The sequence below is a fragment of the Colias philodice genome, chromosome 10 (assembly GCF_061535455.1).
Source record: "Colias philodice isolate Cphi_HAF_F1 chromosome 10, ilColPhil1 Martin Lab GWU primary, whole genome shotgun sequence".
NCBI lineage: Eukaryota > Metazoa > Arthropoda > Insecta > Lepidoptera > Pieridae > Colias > Colias philodice.
This window is the reverse complement of record NC_143095.1, coordinates 2,438,467-2,453,259: the sequence shown is the minus strand read 5'-3', so window position 1 is coordinate 2,453,259 and position 14,793 is coordinate 2,438,467. Positions and strand designations below refer to the sequence as shown.

At 31.0% G+C, this 14,793-nt stretch overlaps 1 protein-coding gene across 1 annotated transcript; it reads left to right on the top strand.

Annotated features, from left to right (window-relative positions):
- The first annotated feature begins 834 nt into the window (after positions 1-834).
- On the top strand, positions 835-14,446 carry LOC149485050 (arylsulfatase B-like). The gene is made up of 8 exons (XM_089699796.1): positions 835-1,010; positions 2,793-2,895; positions 10,789-10,948; positions 11,748-11,974; positions 12,068-12,176; positions 12,375-12,527; positions 12,670-13,335; positions 13,924-14,446. The coding sequence occupies exons 1-8, from the start codon at positions 988-990 to the stop codon at positions 14,292-14,294; spliced, it is 1,812 nt and encodes a 603-aa protein (XP_089555922.1). The 5' UTR covers positions 835-987; the 3' UTR covers positions 14,295-14,446.
- Positions 14,447-14,793: the final 347 nt, after the last annotated feature.

Below are 14,793 nucleotides of genomic sequence, written 5' to 3'. Positions count from 1 at the left end.
GTTCTCAAGTAAAGCACCATGAACAACGGCACTTTTGCACCAGCTATTTTAAATGAACATAAATTTTTTGAGGTTCTCTTCAACTTAAAATTTACTTTTAATACTGAAATGTTATGACGTAGGTTCCTCTCAAATTTAAATTCAAATTCAAATTACATTTAACTATTTACAAGAATGTATGTATGTAGTTACAAAAAAGGTGTTATTACAATGTTAAGGCGCTAATACATTCTACCCACTATCTGTGTGTGCAAATATATATAGCCCTGACTATCAATTTCTTATCTATCTTCTATCATTTTTCTCTACTTCTCTAAATATTTTATCGTGCTTATTTTTTATATATAATTATTAATTATGATAAAAAAATATTAAGTGAGTATCTCACTAACGAACTCTAAAATTCTTGAAAAAATTAGCTCGACAATTAAGAATGTTGAAAAGTATTAATATGGTTTGCGTCATAGGGTTAAACATTTTTAATTGTTGTTCAGAAAATAAATTCATTTTTAAATTTAAAATGTTTTAATAAAACTGATGATTTTAATATTTCACGAATTTGCACTAATTGGTCAATTTGAAACATGTTTCGGCAGAAAACAAAAACTAGTTTAAATGCTAGGCTAAGTTTAGATGCTAGACGGTTTTTTACGATATAAAATTTGCAATTTCTAGTATTTGGGTGTAGCTATACGCAATGTGATTATGTGAGATAACACAGTAACGACTTCCCTACAGTATCTACCGAAACTAACGCGTGCAAATAAACGCCGCATTAAAAGACAAATGACTTATAAAGCGACTATTAACAATAGCGTATATCATTTTGCAATTGTAAGTTCTCCACCTTCGCTGCTTTACTTTTGTATCTTAGTGGCAGGCGCGCGAGCAGGTCCTAAAAATTATCGACATTGTTACAAAATTCGCGAATCGAAAATGTGCCGCGTTTGAACTAGTGCATGTGCAGATAATAGACATACATACAAAATGATACTAAGATTTTTCAACTGGTAAGTCTATACATTTACTTTCATTAATCAATACGGGTGCTCCTCTTATTCTTAATTTAGAGCATAAACGTTAAAAGGTAAAAATTTTGCAAAAAAAAAAAAAATGCTAATTTATCTTATACTCATGTATGTTTGAGATTTTTTCGTAAGTACAAATTATTAATTATTATTTTTATCTTACATTTCCAACAAAACCAATCTAACTGAAATCAATTTTTACTTAATATAATTTTAATCATATTAAGTACTAGTGGTCCGCCCCGGCTTCGCCCGAGGTAGGTACATATTTCGCAATAAAAGGTAGCCTATGTCCTTTCTCGGGTATCAAAATATCTCCATACCAAATTTCATGCAAATTGGTTCAGTAGTTTAGGCGTGATTAAGTAACAGACAGACAGACAGAGTTACTTTCGCATTTATAATATTAGTATGGATGTACTTAGGTAACTTATTAATTAAAGCAATATATAGGATCACTGTCGGCAATGTAATATTTTAAGAAATAAAATTAAAGGTCATTTTGATTTTTATTTATAACAAACAATTAAATATTGTAAAGCAAAATTAATTGGCTGTTTCTACAAGGAGTCCTGTAATTGAAGATTATCACGAAATGTAAAGAACAATAGTATGATGTGAAACAATGAATAACTTTGTTACTAATAAACTGGTGTTTAAAGGAAGTAAGTATATAATTTAATCGAAGAATTCAAAAGTTTAAAAATATTATGTACTCGCAATTATTATAATTTGTATATTAGTTAGGTACCTATACTTCTTAATTAATATCCTCGTAAATAAATAAAATAGTGTTTGTGAAAATGTTTAAAGGCTAGTTAAGAACATTTAGTCAAAAAAGGTCTAACATTGGCGAAAAAAGAAGCAGAACTTTTCAGAATATTCAGGGTTTTTGCTAGTGAAAAGTTTACATTATTCCCGTGAACAAAATTTTCGAATTCAAAAAAACTTAATTAATAAAACAAAAAATTAACATCACAAATCGGCCTACCATAGCATTTTCCAGTGAATTTTCAATGGGAGCCGCGACAAATTTGATTTATTGACGCGACATCCTCGTTCCGAAAATTTAATGTCCTTTCTATTGAATGTTGTGTTTATCGTCCGTTATTGGATGGATATTAATACTACAGATAACATAATACTATACTAATGATAATACGTAGGTGCTCATACAAGAAAGAGTTTTCCCACATTCAGTATAAAAATTGGTAAATGATATCTACATAAACTGCTCAATTTGTTTTGTAAAACTGCTCATTATTGTTTCTTCTCTTTCTATTGTCGCTCGAATATTTTTTATGAATAAGGTTGCTATTGGCTGCTATAAAAATATTTACATTGAGTCTGTATTCATATTCTATGTTTTTTTTTTAAATCATATGTTTAGGTATTAGTAACAAGTTCTTATTATTTTATTATTATCATTCCATTTTACACATTAACCTGTAATTAAAACTTATGTGAAATACTTAACGTTCCATCAATTTTATTAAAATATAGAGTCTAAACTTATATGTATTATGTATAACTAACTTTGTATATATTATGCTTGGGAATCATTTCAAATTCTGTATGTTAGATAAAATCTCGGATAAAATGCACTGAGTTATACCGGCCATACATCGCATTTTGAATGTTACGATCTTAAATGCAATATACTCTACTCTACTCTATTAATCATGAAATATATTGATCAATTGAACCATTGTTTATCGTTTATTTTTTATTATGTTAATTTTGTTTATTTCTTATTAATTCTAGGCAAAAATGGTGGTTACTCCTGGGATTTTTTTCTGTATCAGCCAGCGATTACAATCAACCATTCGAACAACCCAACATACTTTTTGTAATGGTTGATGATATGGTGAGTTTATATGTATAACTTGTATACGTAGTATAGGTATTATTATTAGTCTGTGGTATAATATTTTGTTATTTACTTGTTCGATATTAAGGGACCTGGAATGTGACAAAAAATATCTATTTGTTTGTTATTCTCTTCACAATATTATCAATAAAACATGATGTTCTTATATATTATACTATAGATTACTATCTATATGTAGATTTAAGATTAATTATTATTGCATAACATGTACGAAGCCAATGATATTTAAGTATTACATGAATTAAAATATAATCGTAGGCAGGAATTCAATATACCTAACCAAAATACCTTACAATAAATATATTTAATTTATGTAGTGTGTTGGTTAACACACTACAATTCACTTTTTCATGATGTGAAAATTACAAAAAGTTATTGAACAATCACTTGCTTTTTATTTTGCGTTTGAAATATTTAGTGTCTAGCACCAGTGTTTTTTACAAAATAAAAACCTATATGTTCTAAGATCTGTCTCTATCAGTTTCAAGTAATTACACCCAAGGCAGAAGGAGAAATAAACTAGTGATTTACCTTTGAAATTGATTAACTTTTTTATCAATTTTATCCATCAGGTTCTTATTAAACCGTTTTTTTTGCAATGAATTGTAGGTAATAAGTTATGATTGAAATCGGTAGAATAATTGAAGAAAGATTGAAGCGAATTTTGAATTATAAAAATACATTATAATATTCAAATTATATAAAGTGTTATAAAGTAGATACCTATATATATATATATACTATACATATATATATATACTATAGTACCGTCGAATTTAATTCCGTTACTAATTAAATATGCGTGTAACGGTTTTTTATTTATAATCTATGTAAGTATAGTAGTAGATAATAGAATTTCGTAATTAAATTTACACTCTAGTGCGAATTAAATAAGAGTAATTAATATTATAATCATTGTTCTTACCTATTTTATTATGTATTTTTATTGTTTTGGAAGTTAACTGAACTTATTACAGTAAGGTGTTTCATCGTTGTTAGTCATAGTAATATTATTATAGCATATTATAACTTTTTGTTTATGCCAGACCATTTTCTTCACATAATATTGTGTTCTAAGCTTGTGTTTCTGACCCCAAAAATGTTCACTAAAACGCTTGTCTAGCAATTATGCAAAGAGGTGGGTTAAAAGTTTATTCACTGAAAACAATCATTATTATAATCTTCAAATTAAATATTCTTCCTGATCATGAAAATAAGAGATAGGTTTTTTTATATAAGATTGTATGAATAATCGTATCTTCTATTGTAAATTGTACCTAACTACAAATTAATATAAAAAAACTCTAAAGTGTAACTTTCTGCATTGTACATATTTGTACGAATGATTTATAATGTAGGTAGGAACGTAGGAACGAGTAAAGAACTCTGTATTGTAAACAATTTTCACTTGCGTCACGTGTAGTGTTCCCAATTTTTAAAGTAACATTTATTATTCACTGAGGTTTCAGAGCTTCTGTTTTAACTCTTAGTTTAAAGTGGTCGCGACGGATATCCTAGCGGTGCCAAAACAAGAAGACCATTTGTATTTTTTTATTTAAAGCAGCGAAATATTATAACCATAATCATGGTTGTGAAAATTTAATTGGAATAGTCTTAATACTTATTTCAAAGTTAACAAAAAATATAAAAATAACCAGTAAATGGGTAAAAATTAGCATGTTCCGCAGTTCCGCTACGTTACACAGAGGCTAGCAGATTATTGCACGCCTCATAAGCGAAGCGTTGAGGTGGGTACTACTGTCACTTCGCGCAAAACATCTGATTTTTCAAACTTAAAATGTCTTTATGTATCATAAATTGCACTTGTAAGATAATACATACACACACATATTAAGAAAAAACACTATTTTTAACGTTCATGATATTTTTGATGTCATTTTTGTTATTTAAACTAGTTAAAAAACAGTTTAAAAAAGTTCTGTCTTGGACGTCCGTGTGTCTGTATGTGCGGATCCTTTTTCTTGTTAACACGATAGCGACCGAAATACTTTACTAATCGAGTCTTTTTTTTTCTCTTACGCTTGAGTATGCTCAGGAATAGAACCATAGAAATCTAAATAACAAGACACATAGAAGTGCTATAATGTCATAATTCATATGAAAACCGCTGTCGCCAAAATCAACACATTTAAACCGATAGCTAAACAGTACACACAAGTAAACTATGCCTTTTATTGGACAGCTTGATTTTAGTGAAAACTAACTTAAATATTAAATTAAGCTTTTTAATATGTATCCTAATGCACGAATTTACGGTTTATTTTAGAATAACATCCCTAAGTATATAAGACGTTTTGTTTCTTTTTGTTCCAATACGAAAAAATTCGGCTTTTCTACAACAGAAGTTGTCAATTTTCAATAGATATAACTTTGAACATAAACTCATAGAAATAAGGCTGAAATTTGTGTTAAACGTGATAATAAGAATGGTAGACTGTGTCATTCATTGTTATTTCGATTACTATGGTGACACTCGTAATACTTGTAAATATTCTATAATTTTAAGGAAAAACGGCTTTTTCGACTTTTAAGAAATATGTACCGATGAAATATTAATCCTTTATTAGTATAATTACAAATTGTGGAAGAATTTCCGCAATGGGATATGCTGAAACACACCATGTTTATACACATACGTCTCCAGAGCAACTGAACAGTGACGAACACGCTGGTGTTGTGAAAGTCACCTGAGTGGCGACAAGGTCACGCGCGCTTACGACTTCTAGTGTCTTGTTATTTAGATTTCTATGAATAGAACCCTTTCATTTTTCAGGGTCTGATTCGATGTGGTTTAATTGTTATTAAATAAACAAAAATAATAATTAATAAATATTTATTAAAAAAAAATTATGAGGCGTGCACTTTTGGATTTTCCAAATTATTTTAATTTTTACAACGAAAAATTTCCATCATATTACGAGTAGGTATATACGCATATAATTACCAAGTCTCTATAATTAATTTACCCAGGATAATATTGTAATAGCAATGTCATTATCTTTGTCAAGAGTACCGTTGATTACGCGTTGATTACCTGCTAGCACGTACTACACGCATTGCTCTGTAGGTCATTAGGTAATCTAGTTACCTACTCACTAAATCCTAAACAAATCAAAGTAATTCCATTACCTAGACTATGTACACAATACATCTTAAATGACTGAAAAAATAATTGATGCAGAAACACGCCTGGGGCCGAATAGGTTCCATGAATAATTTTCAAGTTCTACAGTCTACACTTTTAAAAGTAATTGACTATAAGGACATTTTTTTCGTACCTATTTGTTTATCAATTTACATGGTAATACAGGTATATAAACAAATAAGTCATTTTTGGTTCAATACAGCGAGTAAGAAATAAGAATCATGTACTTAAGAATAAAAAATTTAAGGAAATAGTTAACGAAATTGATAATGATCAATCTAAGTACATATTACATTTAATTTTAGATTTAGTTTATGATTGTGTCGTTTCAGGCTTTACATTTTGAATGTGATATATTCGGCATTTTACAGCGATTAATAAAAAAAAATAGTTTAGCCAAGTCACAGAATAAATTGATTTCGATATTATTCTTTGATAGTTTCTCAATATATATTACCTGCAAGTTTATCTTGATTACGTATTGCAATATTGCATTGTTTTATTAGATATTTGCTCTGAGTTATAATTATTTTAATGCAAAATATCGCTAATAGAGCATTTAGCGAAACAAATTAGCTTTCAAAGGGCAAATTGAATGCAGAATTGCTTTGCAACAAAAAAATACAACTGAATAAAATTTCACTTTAGATAATATCATCATAAAAATGCATAAATTTTATTTAAAATGAAAATTGCTCGCTAACAAAGTTGTTACTCCCAGAATTACAATTTCCCTTAAAAATAATTAGTTTTGTATAGAGATAATATGTTTTCAGGCAATAATTGTTTAGTTGTGTCAAAAGAATGTTCATGAGATATGTAGCGGCAGCAATTTATTTTAAAATTCGTATAAAGTGGATTTCACATACTTAATTTTCAATAAGATAATAACAAAGCTGCTATTGTTAAAACCTTTTGTAAATATATTTAGTTCATTAGATACTATTTATCTATTCAAATGAGTCACAGAGGAAATTACTAATATGGTCATAATATATTATGTATCTTGAATCTTCCTCATATACTATCCTAGTACCTTAACCACTCTATGAGGCAGGACCTTACCTATGAAATATTTAGTAACATTCTCATGCAATTAAAGCCGGGAGATAACTCTGTTCAGAAGTGTATATAATCGAGTCCATTGTCATTAAAAATCCACGACCTACACAACAGATTTACATATTCAACTACATGCGTAATATTTACTTACTTCATAGGAGAGTAATTAGTAATTACATTTAAGATCTCCGTCAACAGTACTCCGCCATGCGTCTCGATTTTGGGCAGCTCGTTTTATCTCGCTCCAGCACCTTCCGATTGACTTGGCCTCTGCGATAACAGTACGACGCCAAGTGAGCTTTGGACGGCCACGTTTCCGTTTTCCCTGGGGGTTTCAATCCAAAGCTTGCTATGGTATGTGTTCCGGGTCTCTACGTAGCGTGTGGCCAATCCAGCCCCACTTACGGCGTTTAATCGGCGGAGTACTGTTGACGCCCTTTGCCCCAGCTAGGGGCCTTAGGATATTAAGTACATTTATGATCGGTATAATAAATACATTTCTGATAGTAATTTGACTATATCATCTTCGTTATAGCTGTCAGTGTAATCCAAGTCCTTCTAATAAAAAAATTAACTATATAATTATATTTTATGGACATTTGCCGTCAATTAAGGCGTTTATTTTTTCTGTGAAACCATAGTTTCAATGTTGGTCGGTAGTGTACTTGTATGTAAAAACGGTAGGTGAAAGACCGTGAACAATGTTTGTAATATTACATTCACAGATTACAATATTGGTGCAACTATCTCGAAGCAATTTTATGTTCCCGCGTTTATAACAATGCTTTGTTGCAACACTTAATAAAATTGTTATTTGATTAATTTCAATGTGATAAAATATTACCTTCTATTACCAATTGTACCTAGTAAAGTAGTTTTACGAAAATTTTAATTATTTATTTAATTGCTAAATTAAGAAAGTTTTCCATCAAAATAATCGTTAAATTATGTAAAATATATTAATTTATTATTGCAAAAATGGCAGAGCATATGATAAAGATACAGTTACATGTACATTTAAATTCAAAACACCTGTGGAAGCTAATTTAAAATAAAACTGGTTCGCCATTTTCCTTATTTACAATTAAATTTTAATTATTCTTTTGTATGGATGTGTAGTTTACATACGAGTAGCATAAAAGTAGTTTTCTCTGTCCCTATGTCGATATGATGCTTAAATCTTTAAAACCACGCAACGGAATTTGATGTATTTTTATATATAGAGTGATTCAAGAGGATGGTTTTAGTATAATACGTCATATAATTTATTGGGTTTTAGACGCGAGCGAAGCCGCGGGCGGAAAGCTAGTAACGCTAAATGAATGCTTCCGAAAGGTTCATAATAAATGTGTACATTTTAATTCAGAGGATAACTTTCTAGATAACCCGATAGCATGACCGCTATAGCCTCATTGTAGTTTATTGTTTCACACAATTCGCAACCAGACACCATGGTGAAGACCACGTGTAGGTACCTCTTAGTCTTTAAAAATAATTCTTATTTCGTAGCGGGTCTGTGGAACTTTATTCTCAGACTTTATATTACTTCTAATGTTGATTATGTCTTACTAAATCACTTATGAACTCATTTACTTCTTTCTCATTGACCTACTCTAAGCACATCTTTATATAAGAAAAAACTTCAGCTTTGTCAAGGTTGACACGGTATAAAAAATAGCCTATGTAACTCCAGAATAGTGTAGCTTTCTGTTGGAAAAATAATTTTCATTACCATGATGTCATTGAATAAAATCGTCGAGCGCCATCACTTTCCTGGAAGACATCATGGTAACCCCGAGAACTTCCAAAGTTACCCCGTGCAAACATACAAAGATAGATATTATAGCCACCTATAGCTCTTTGTAGTATTAATAATTATTAGGTATAGACTAAAACTCAAAACCATAGATTTTAACGTAAATGTAGAGTTGGGCGTCAACTAGTTTCCAAATATTCATTAGTATACAAGATACAAGTTAAAATGCGAGACGCAAAACAAGACGAATTACTTAAATAAACAACGGTCCTTTACTTTATTGCTTTAATAACGTATAAGGTACTTCTGGTGAAAAGTAGTCTATTTACTAAGCTTTGTCTCTCGAAAAAAATACTAAGCGAATGAAAAACACTGTCCTATTTAGGATGTCATCAATTTTAGGCTAAAAACCTATAGTCAAGGCATTTTCTATTTTTCATTTACGAAAGTTAAATTATATGCAAATCGTTGGTACTTAACCACTAATGATGATAAGTAAATTTTGTTTGACAGTCTAGTAAAACAAACAAGGTATGTTGATGACGATTGACGAAAGGTATTTATGAATAAATTGATTATTGAATTAGAATTCATTCGAATCCATACTAATATTATAAATGCGAAAGTAACTCTGTCTGTCTGTCTGTTACTCAATCACGCCTTAACTACTGAACCAATTTGCATGAAATTTGGTATAGAGATATTTTGATACTCGAGAAAGGACATAGGATAGGTTTTATCCCGGAAATCCTACGGTAACGAGTTTTTCTTTGAAAACGCGGGCGAAGCCGCGGGCGGAAAGCTAGCATTATAATAAATTTATTGTTATCAACCGAAATAATATTAAAGAAGATCGGTTTTACAGAGCAATTCGGATATTGCCATCTCTCTAATTTATTTTTAGTATTTCCATATTATGATCTCTATGTAGAGATAACATAATATTATGTGCCTATATTTAATTTATAGGACATTCATTATAAGGACAATGTACAATGTTATTTTTGTACATGTAAGAAAATTTGAGAAAAATGATAATATGATTTTTCAACCTAATTTCAAGTTCAATTTCAGCCATAATACATAAGCTTGCCAAGTAAAGTGCGCGTTTGTATCTATATACTAAGTGTGTAAGCGTGTATCAAATCATTTTATTTGTCACATGTCGTCGAACTTTCTAGGAACTGCTTGATTTAGAACGATATTTTTATTTCAGTATGATAACTTGCAGATAAATTGACAAATTACAACTGTTTACGCAACCCAGGCCTTGACCGATACGTCATAATTTCTGTAATCAATATTTATATGATTATTATATCAAAATCTGTCTGTATTATACCAATAAAAATGTAAAAGGTCAAATTCTGCACTCATATAATTAGAAGAATTTTCTAGATTTTTCTTTGTAATAGATAGAAGACAAATCTACGACAAATTTGTGTTTCTGATAATTCTGATAGTCTTGCTGTCTATATGTATCCTGCAAATGTTGTAGTCAAACATGCTTTGGAACGAATGGCCAGCTCATACCGCGGAAGGTACCGCTACTATGCTCCCCTTCCAGTACTATCCTTTATTTCCATCATCAATCCTTTCCGTATCCCATATCTTTAAAAGTCGGCAATCCATTTGTAGTGGCGTAAGGACTCAGCAAGTAGTCTTACGCTAGAAAATTTTCATGGTATCGGGCGCCTCACCTTTTTGCCGACTGTGGCATAAAAAACATCATGACCGTATAGTACTTTTATTAAGACAACACTACCGAACGGATTTTTTTGAAGTTTGGTATGCTTAGAGTCCGTTAGATAAGGGATTCCCTTGGAGAGAGATATGAGTAAAAATTTGTACATTTTTGTAACATGTATGTGTTTTATATTTTCAGGGTTGGAATGACGTATCATACCATGGCTCTGACCAGATTTCAACGCCTAATTTAGATGCTCTAGCGACTAGTGGTGTTATTTTCAAACAGTATTATAGTGAAGCCATTTGTACTCCCGCCAGAACAGCACTTCTCACTGGGAAATATCCAATGCGACTTGGTATGAGGTTTTTTACTCTTAGCACAGAATATATAATAGTACTACGTACTCTTCGTTTTATTGAAAAATGCATGATTTTATGAATATTCTAGAAAGTAATGGGGTATGCCTACTTTTTTATTATAATATTATTTTAAACTGTATTTTAAGTTTAATATCCGAAATGTGTACCTACTCACGATAAGACTCAGTAAGGTTTACTATTTACCAATCGAAATTGCTAATTAGTTTTTAGTAGGTATATCCAAAAAATGTAACAATTTTTAAGTGAAGAAACGGCTACAGTAAACTTAAATAATAACAGAATAAAAAGGTATTGTGCGGCTGAATAAGAATTTTGCTATAAAATTTTTGTGAGGCGCTATATTATCATACCTTCTATGACATGTAGTATATATTATATTAAAACTTTAATTGGGTCTATTTTTTAATATTCCTTTCATAATAAAATATATTTGTAGATTGTGGAAGTTAAAATTGTGCAAATATAATTTAAATAATTGTGCAAACGATAATAAATTAATTCCGTTTTCCTATAGAATATGTGCATAATAAAATTTAATAAAGAAATATTCACAAGCCTTTTGACCAGGGTATTAATAAAAAAACATTTGCATATGAAAATTATATTTCTCTGGAGTTCTGAACACGCATTGATATTTATAGTGCAACATATTTTCCCACATGATAAATCAGATTGTGTTTAAAATTTTCAGTTCTGTCCGTAAGCTATTTGATTTTAATAATTAGTCTCTGAGGAATATCAGACGAGAAATAACTTTGTAAGCACATATTTCAGGTATGCAAGGTATGCCTTTGTATAACTCCGAAGATCGCGGTATTCCGTTAACTGAAAGATTGTTGCCGGCTCGTTTGAAAGAGCGAGGTTATAAGACGCATTTAGTGGGAAAATGGCATGTTGGAATGTCTAAGAAAGAGTATTTGCCAACAAGTCGGGGTTATCACACCCACTACGGTATACGAGGTGGTTTTGTTGACTATTATACGTATAATAAAGTAGAGACGGTATGTATTTGAATTTGGTTTGAAGGTAACATTTGTGCTATAACCGTCTGTGATTTTAAAAGGATTTTTAAAGAAGTTTTGTTTATTTTGTAGTGGCCTGATGGAAGATTGTTGTACGGATTGGATTTCTTTGACAACGATATACCCCAAACCACAGAGGAGCGCTATGTGGTAGATGCTCTGACAGATAGAGCAATAGAAAGTATATATAAACATTGAAGATCCTAACTCTAACATATTCAGTTTGATACATTAACATGCCATTCTTATTTTATATCCGTGACAAAAAGATTTGCATGTGTGTTTCAATAATGCTGTGGAAATGGCATGGCATTTTTTCATGATTAGGAATTTCTTTACAAATTATTTTGTTGGTGTAAAATGTTACTTTCCATTACAGTTATTCACAATCATAATACTTCATGCCCACTCTTTCTGCATTATACTTCGTGTGCTCCACACGCCGGCAACGCAGGGGGGGCGCTACAACCGCCTCTTAACTCGTATTTGGGAAACCGTCACATCGCTAATTCAGATAGACGACTTTATGCAGGTGCGTATAACATACAGAATCCTTCATTGCCAGCTGCTTTTATTTAATACAAACATTTCAAGTGTACACAATTACATTTTGAAAGCTTTTAGCTTGGAACGTACTTAGAATGTAAATATAATATATGGAACATAATTTTCAGAAGTTGTCACGCATTTAGACTACAGCGTTGGAAGATTGGTGCGAGCATTGTCTGACAAAGGAATTCTTCATAATACTATTATTGTGTTTATATCTGATAATGGTGCTCCGACTGTGGGCCAGTTCAGTAATTGGGGAATAAATCTACCCTTCAGAGGACGAAAGCAAACTCCGTGGGAGGGAGGTGTTCGAGTACCTGCTTTTATTTGGCATGCATCTTTGAAACCCAAAGTTTATGATGGCTTAATGCATATCACTGATTGGATGCCCACATTGTTAGCCGCTTCTGGTGGAGAAATAGATGAAAAAATTGATGGTGTAAATCAATGGCCAGCAATACTGCAAGGACAGAAATCTCCAAGGAAGGAAGTTTTTATTGCTGTTGAAGATAGAAATACCGTTTACGCGGCATTCAGGGCTGGTGACTATAAAATTATTATTGGAAATGTGACTGGATTGGGGAACGGATATTATGGAGCCGAGTATTTAGCTAATAAAGCAGCACCACCTGATTACTTTTCTTCTCTCGTTACATCAGATGTAGCGAAGGTTTTAGAAACATTGGGAATTAATTACGACTATGGAGAGGTAATGTCTACAAGACGGGCGGCAATGGTTAAACAAATAGATCAAGTCAGGGACCAAGAACCTTGTTTACCGTCACCAAGTAAGTTTCCCTTATTTATATCATTCTTTATAATTTATGGCGCATAAATTAGTCATGAAAATAGCGTAAGAATTTCTCACAGGTCATAAAAAATACTATTTTTTATGTTCTGTAATAACACAATGTTAAGAAAATTCAAAACTAGTGGTGAAAAATGATAAAAGAGTTGGTGATTTGACCAAATCTTTTATTATTTTTTATTGTATTTATATATTGTGAGATTAAAAATATTATCTGCAGAATGTTTTGTGATCCAGATTTCCTGAATCTACTATTGTCTGCCACTGTCCCAGAAGTGTTTAAATTTTTGTTTTAATAAAAAAATAAAATGACCCACTTTAACACACTTTACATTTTATAAATAAAATACCAATTTTAGTTCACTTGACACCTACTATCTACTTGAAATTTTCATCCAAACAATGCTCACTTGTATAAAGTTATTTGATGCTAATTAAATAAAACTCCTTATATTCATTCACTTCATTCACATTCTTCATTACACATTTTTTTAAATAGGAACTAATTACTCACTATACGATAGTAAAGTAAAAACATGTAAACCAACTTTAATCCATTCCATTTCAGCTCGCGGTTGTTTATACAACGTCCAGAAAGATCCTTCCGAGAGTCACAATCTCTGGTCTCGAGGGCAAAAAATTACAGCCTTGTTAACTATAAGGTTACGAGCTCTCTGGTCAGATTTGCTCAGGCGTGGTGCTCCTAAATTGGATGACGAAGCCGACCCTGCTAATTACAATTATATATGGTTACCATGGATAGACAGTAATACAAGTACAAATGAACTTAGTAATTATAGCGGGAGTGTAAGAAACGCAAATTTACTTACGTACAGCAGTAACGTTTACAATTATACTTTATCAAGTAATATTACTGGTTGCGAGAGTACTCATGGTTTTCGCAACTTCATATGCCTCTTAAGGAGTGTGTTCAAATGAAAGTACAATTATTATAAGACTATAAATGTTCACTAAGTTAAATTGTGAACGTTTGGCATTTAAGTATTTTTATTTTATATTAGTACCTTAAAAATGACAACAGTTTGTGATTTTTGTTTGTGTGTGTTTTTTTAATAAAGTTGACATTTTTATATGGACTTTTATTTCAATTTCCCTTTTACTCCATTGAAATGTTACATTTTTTAGGCCTAACCTTGCAGTTTTTAGAGGACGCAATTTTATGTTTTTGATGTGTAGGGGGGGTCAGTGAGTAGCTAAAACCAAGTTTGTGGGGTTGCCACCCTTGTCCCACGGCCGCCATCTTGAAAATAGCGGTTGAAATGGTTTTTACGATAAATCTCTTAAACTATTTATCTGATAAAAAAAATTGTTAGCAATATTTGTTTCAAATTAAATTTTCTACAACTTTTGTCCAGTAACTTTTTGTCGTAGAACTATAAATAAAAAAGTTATAAGCGAAAACGTTCAGAAATTAGAG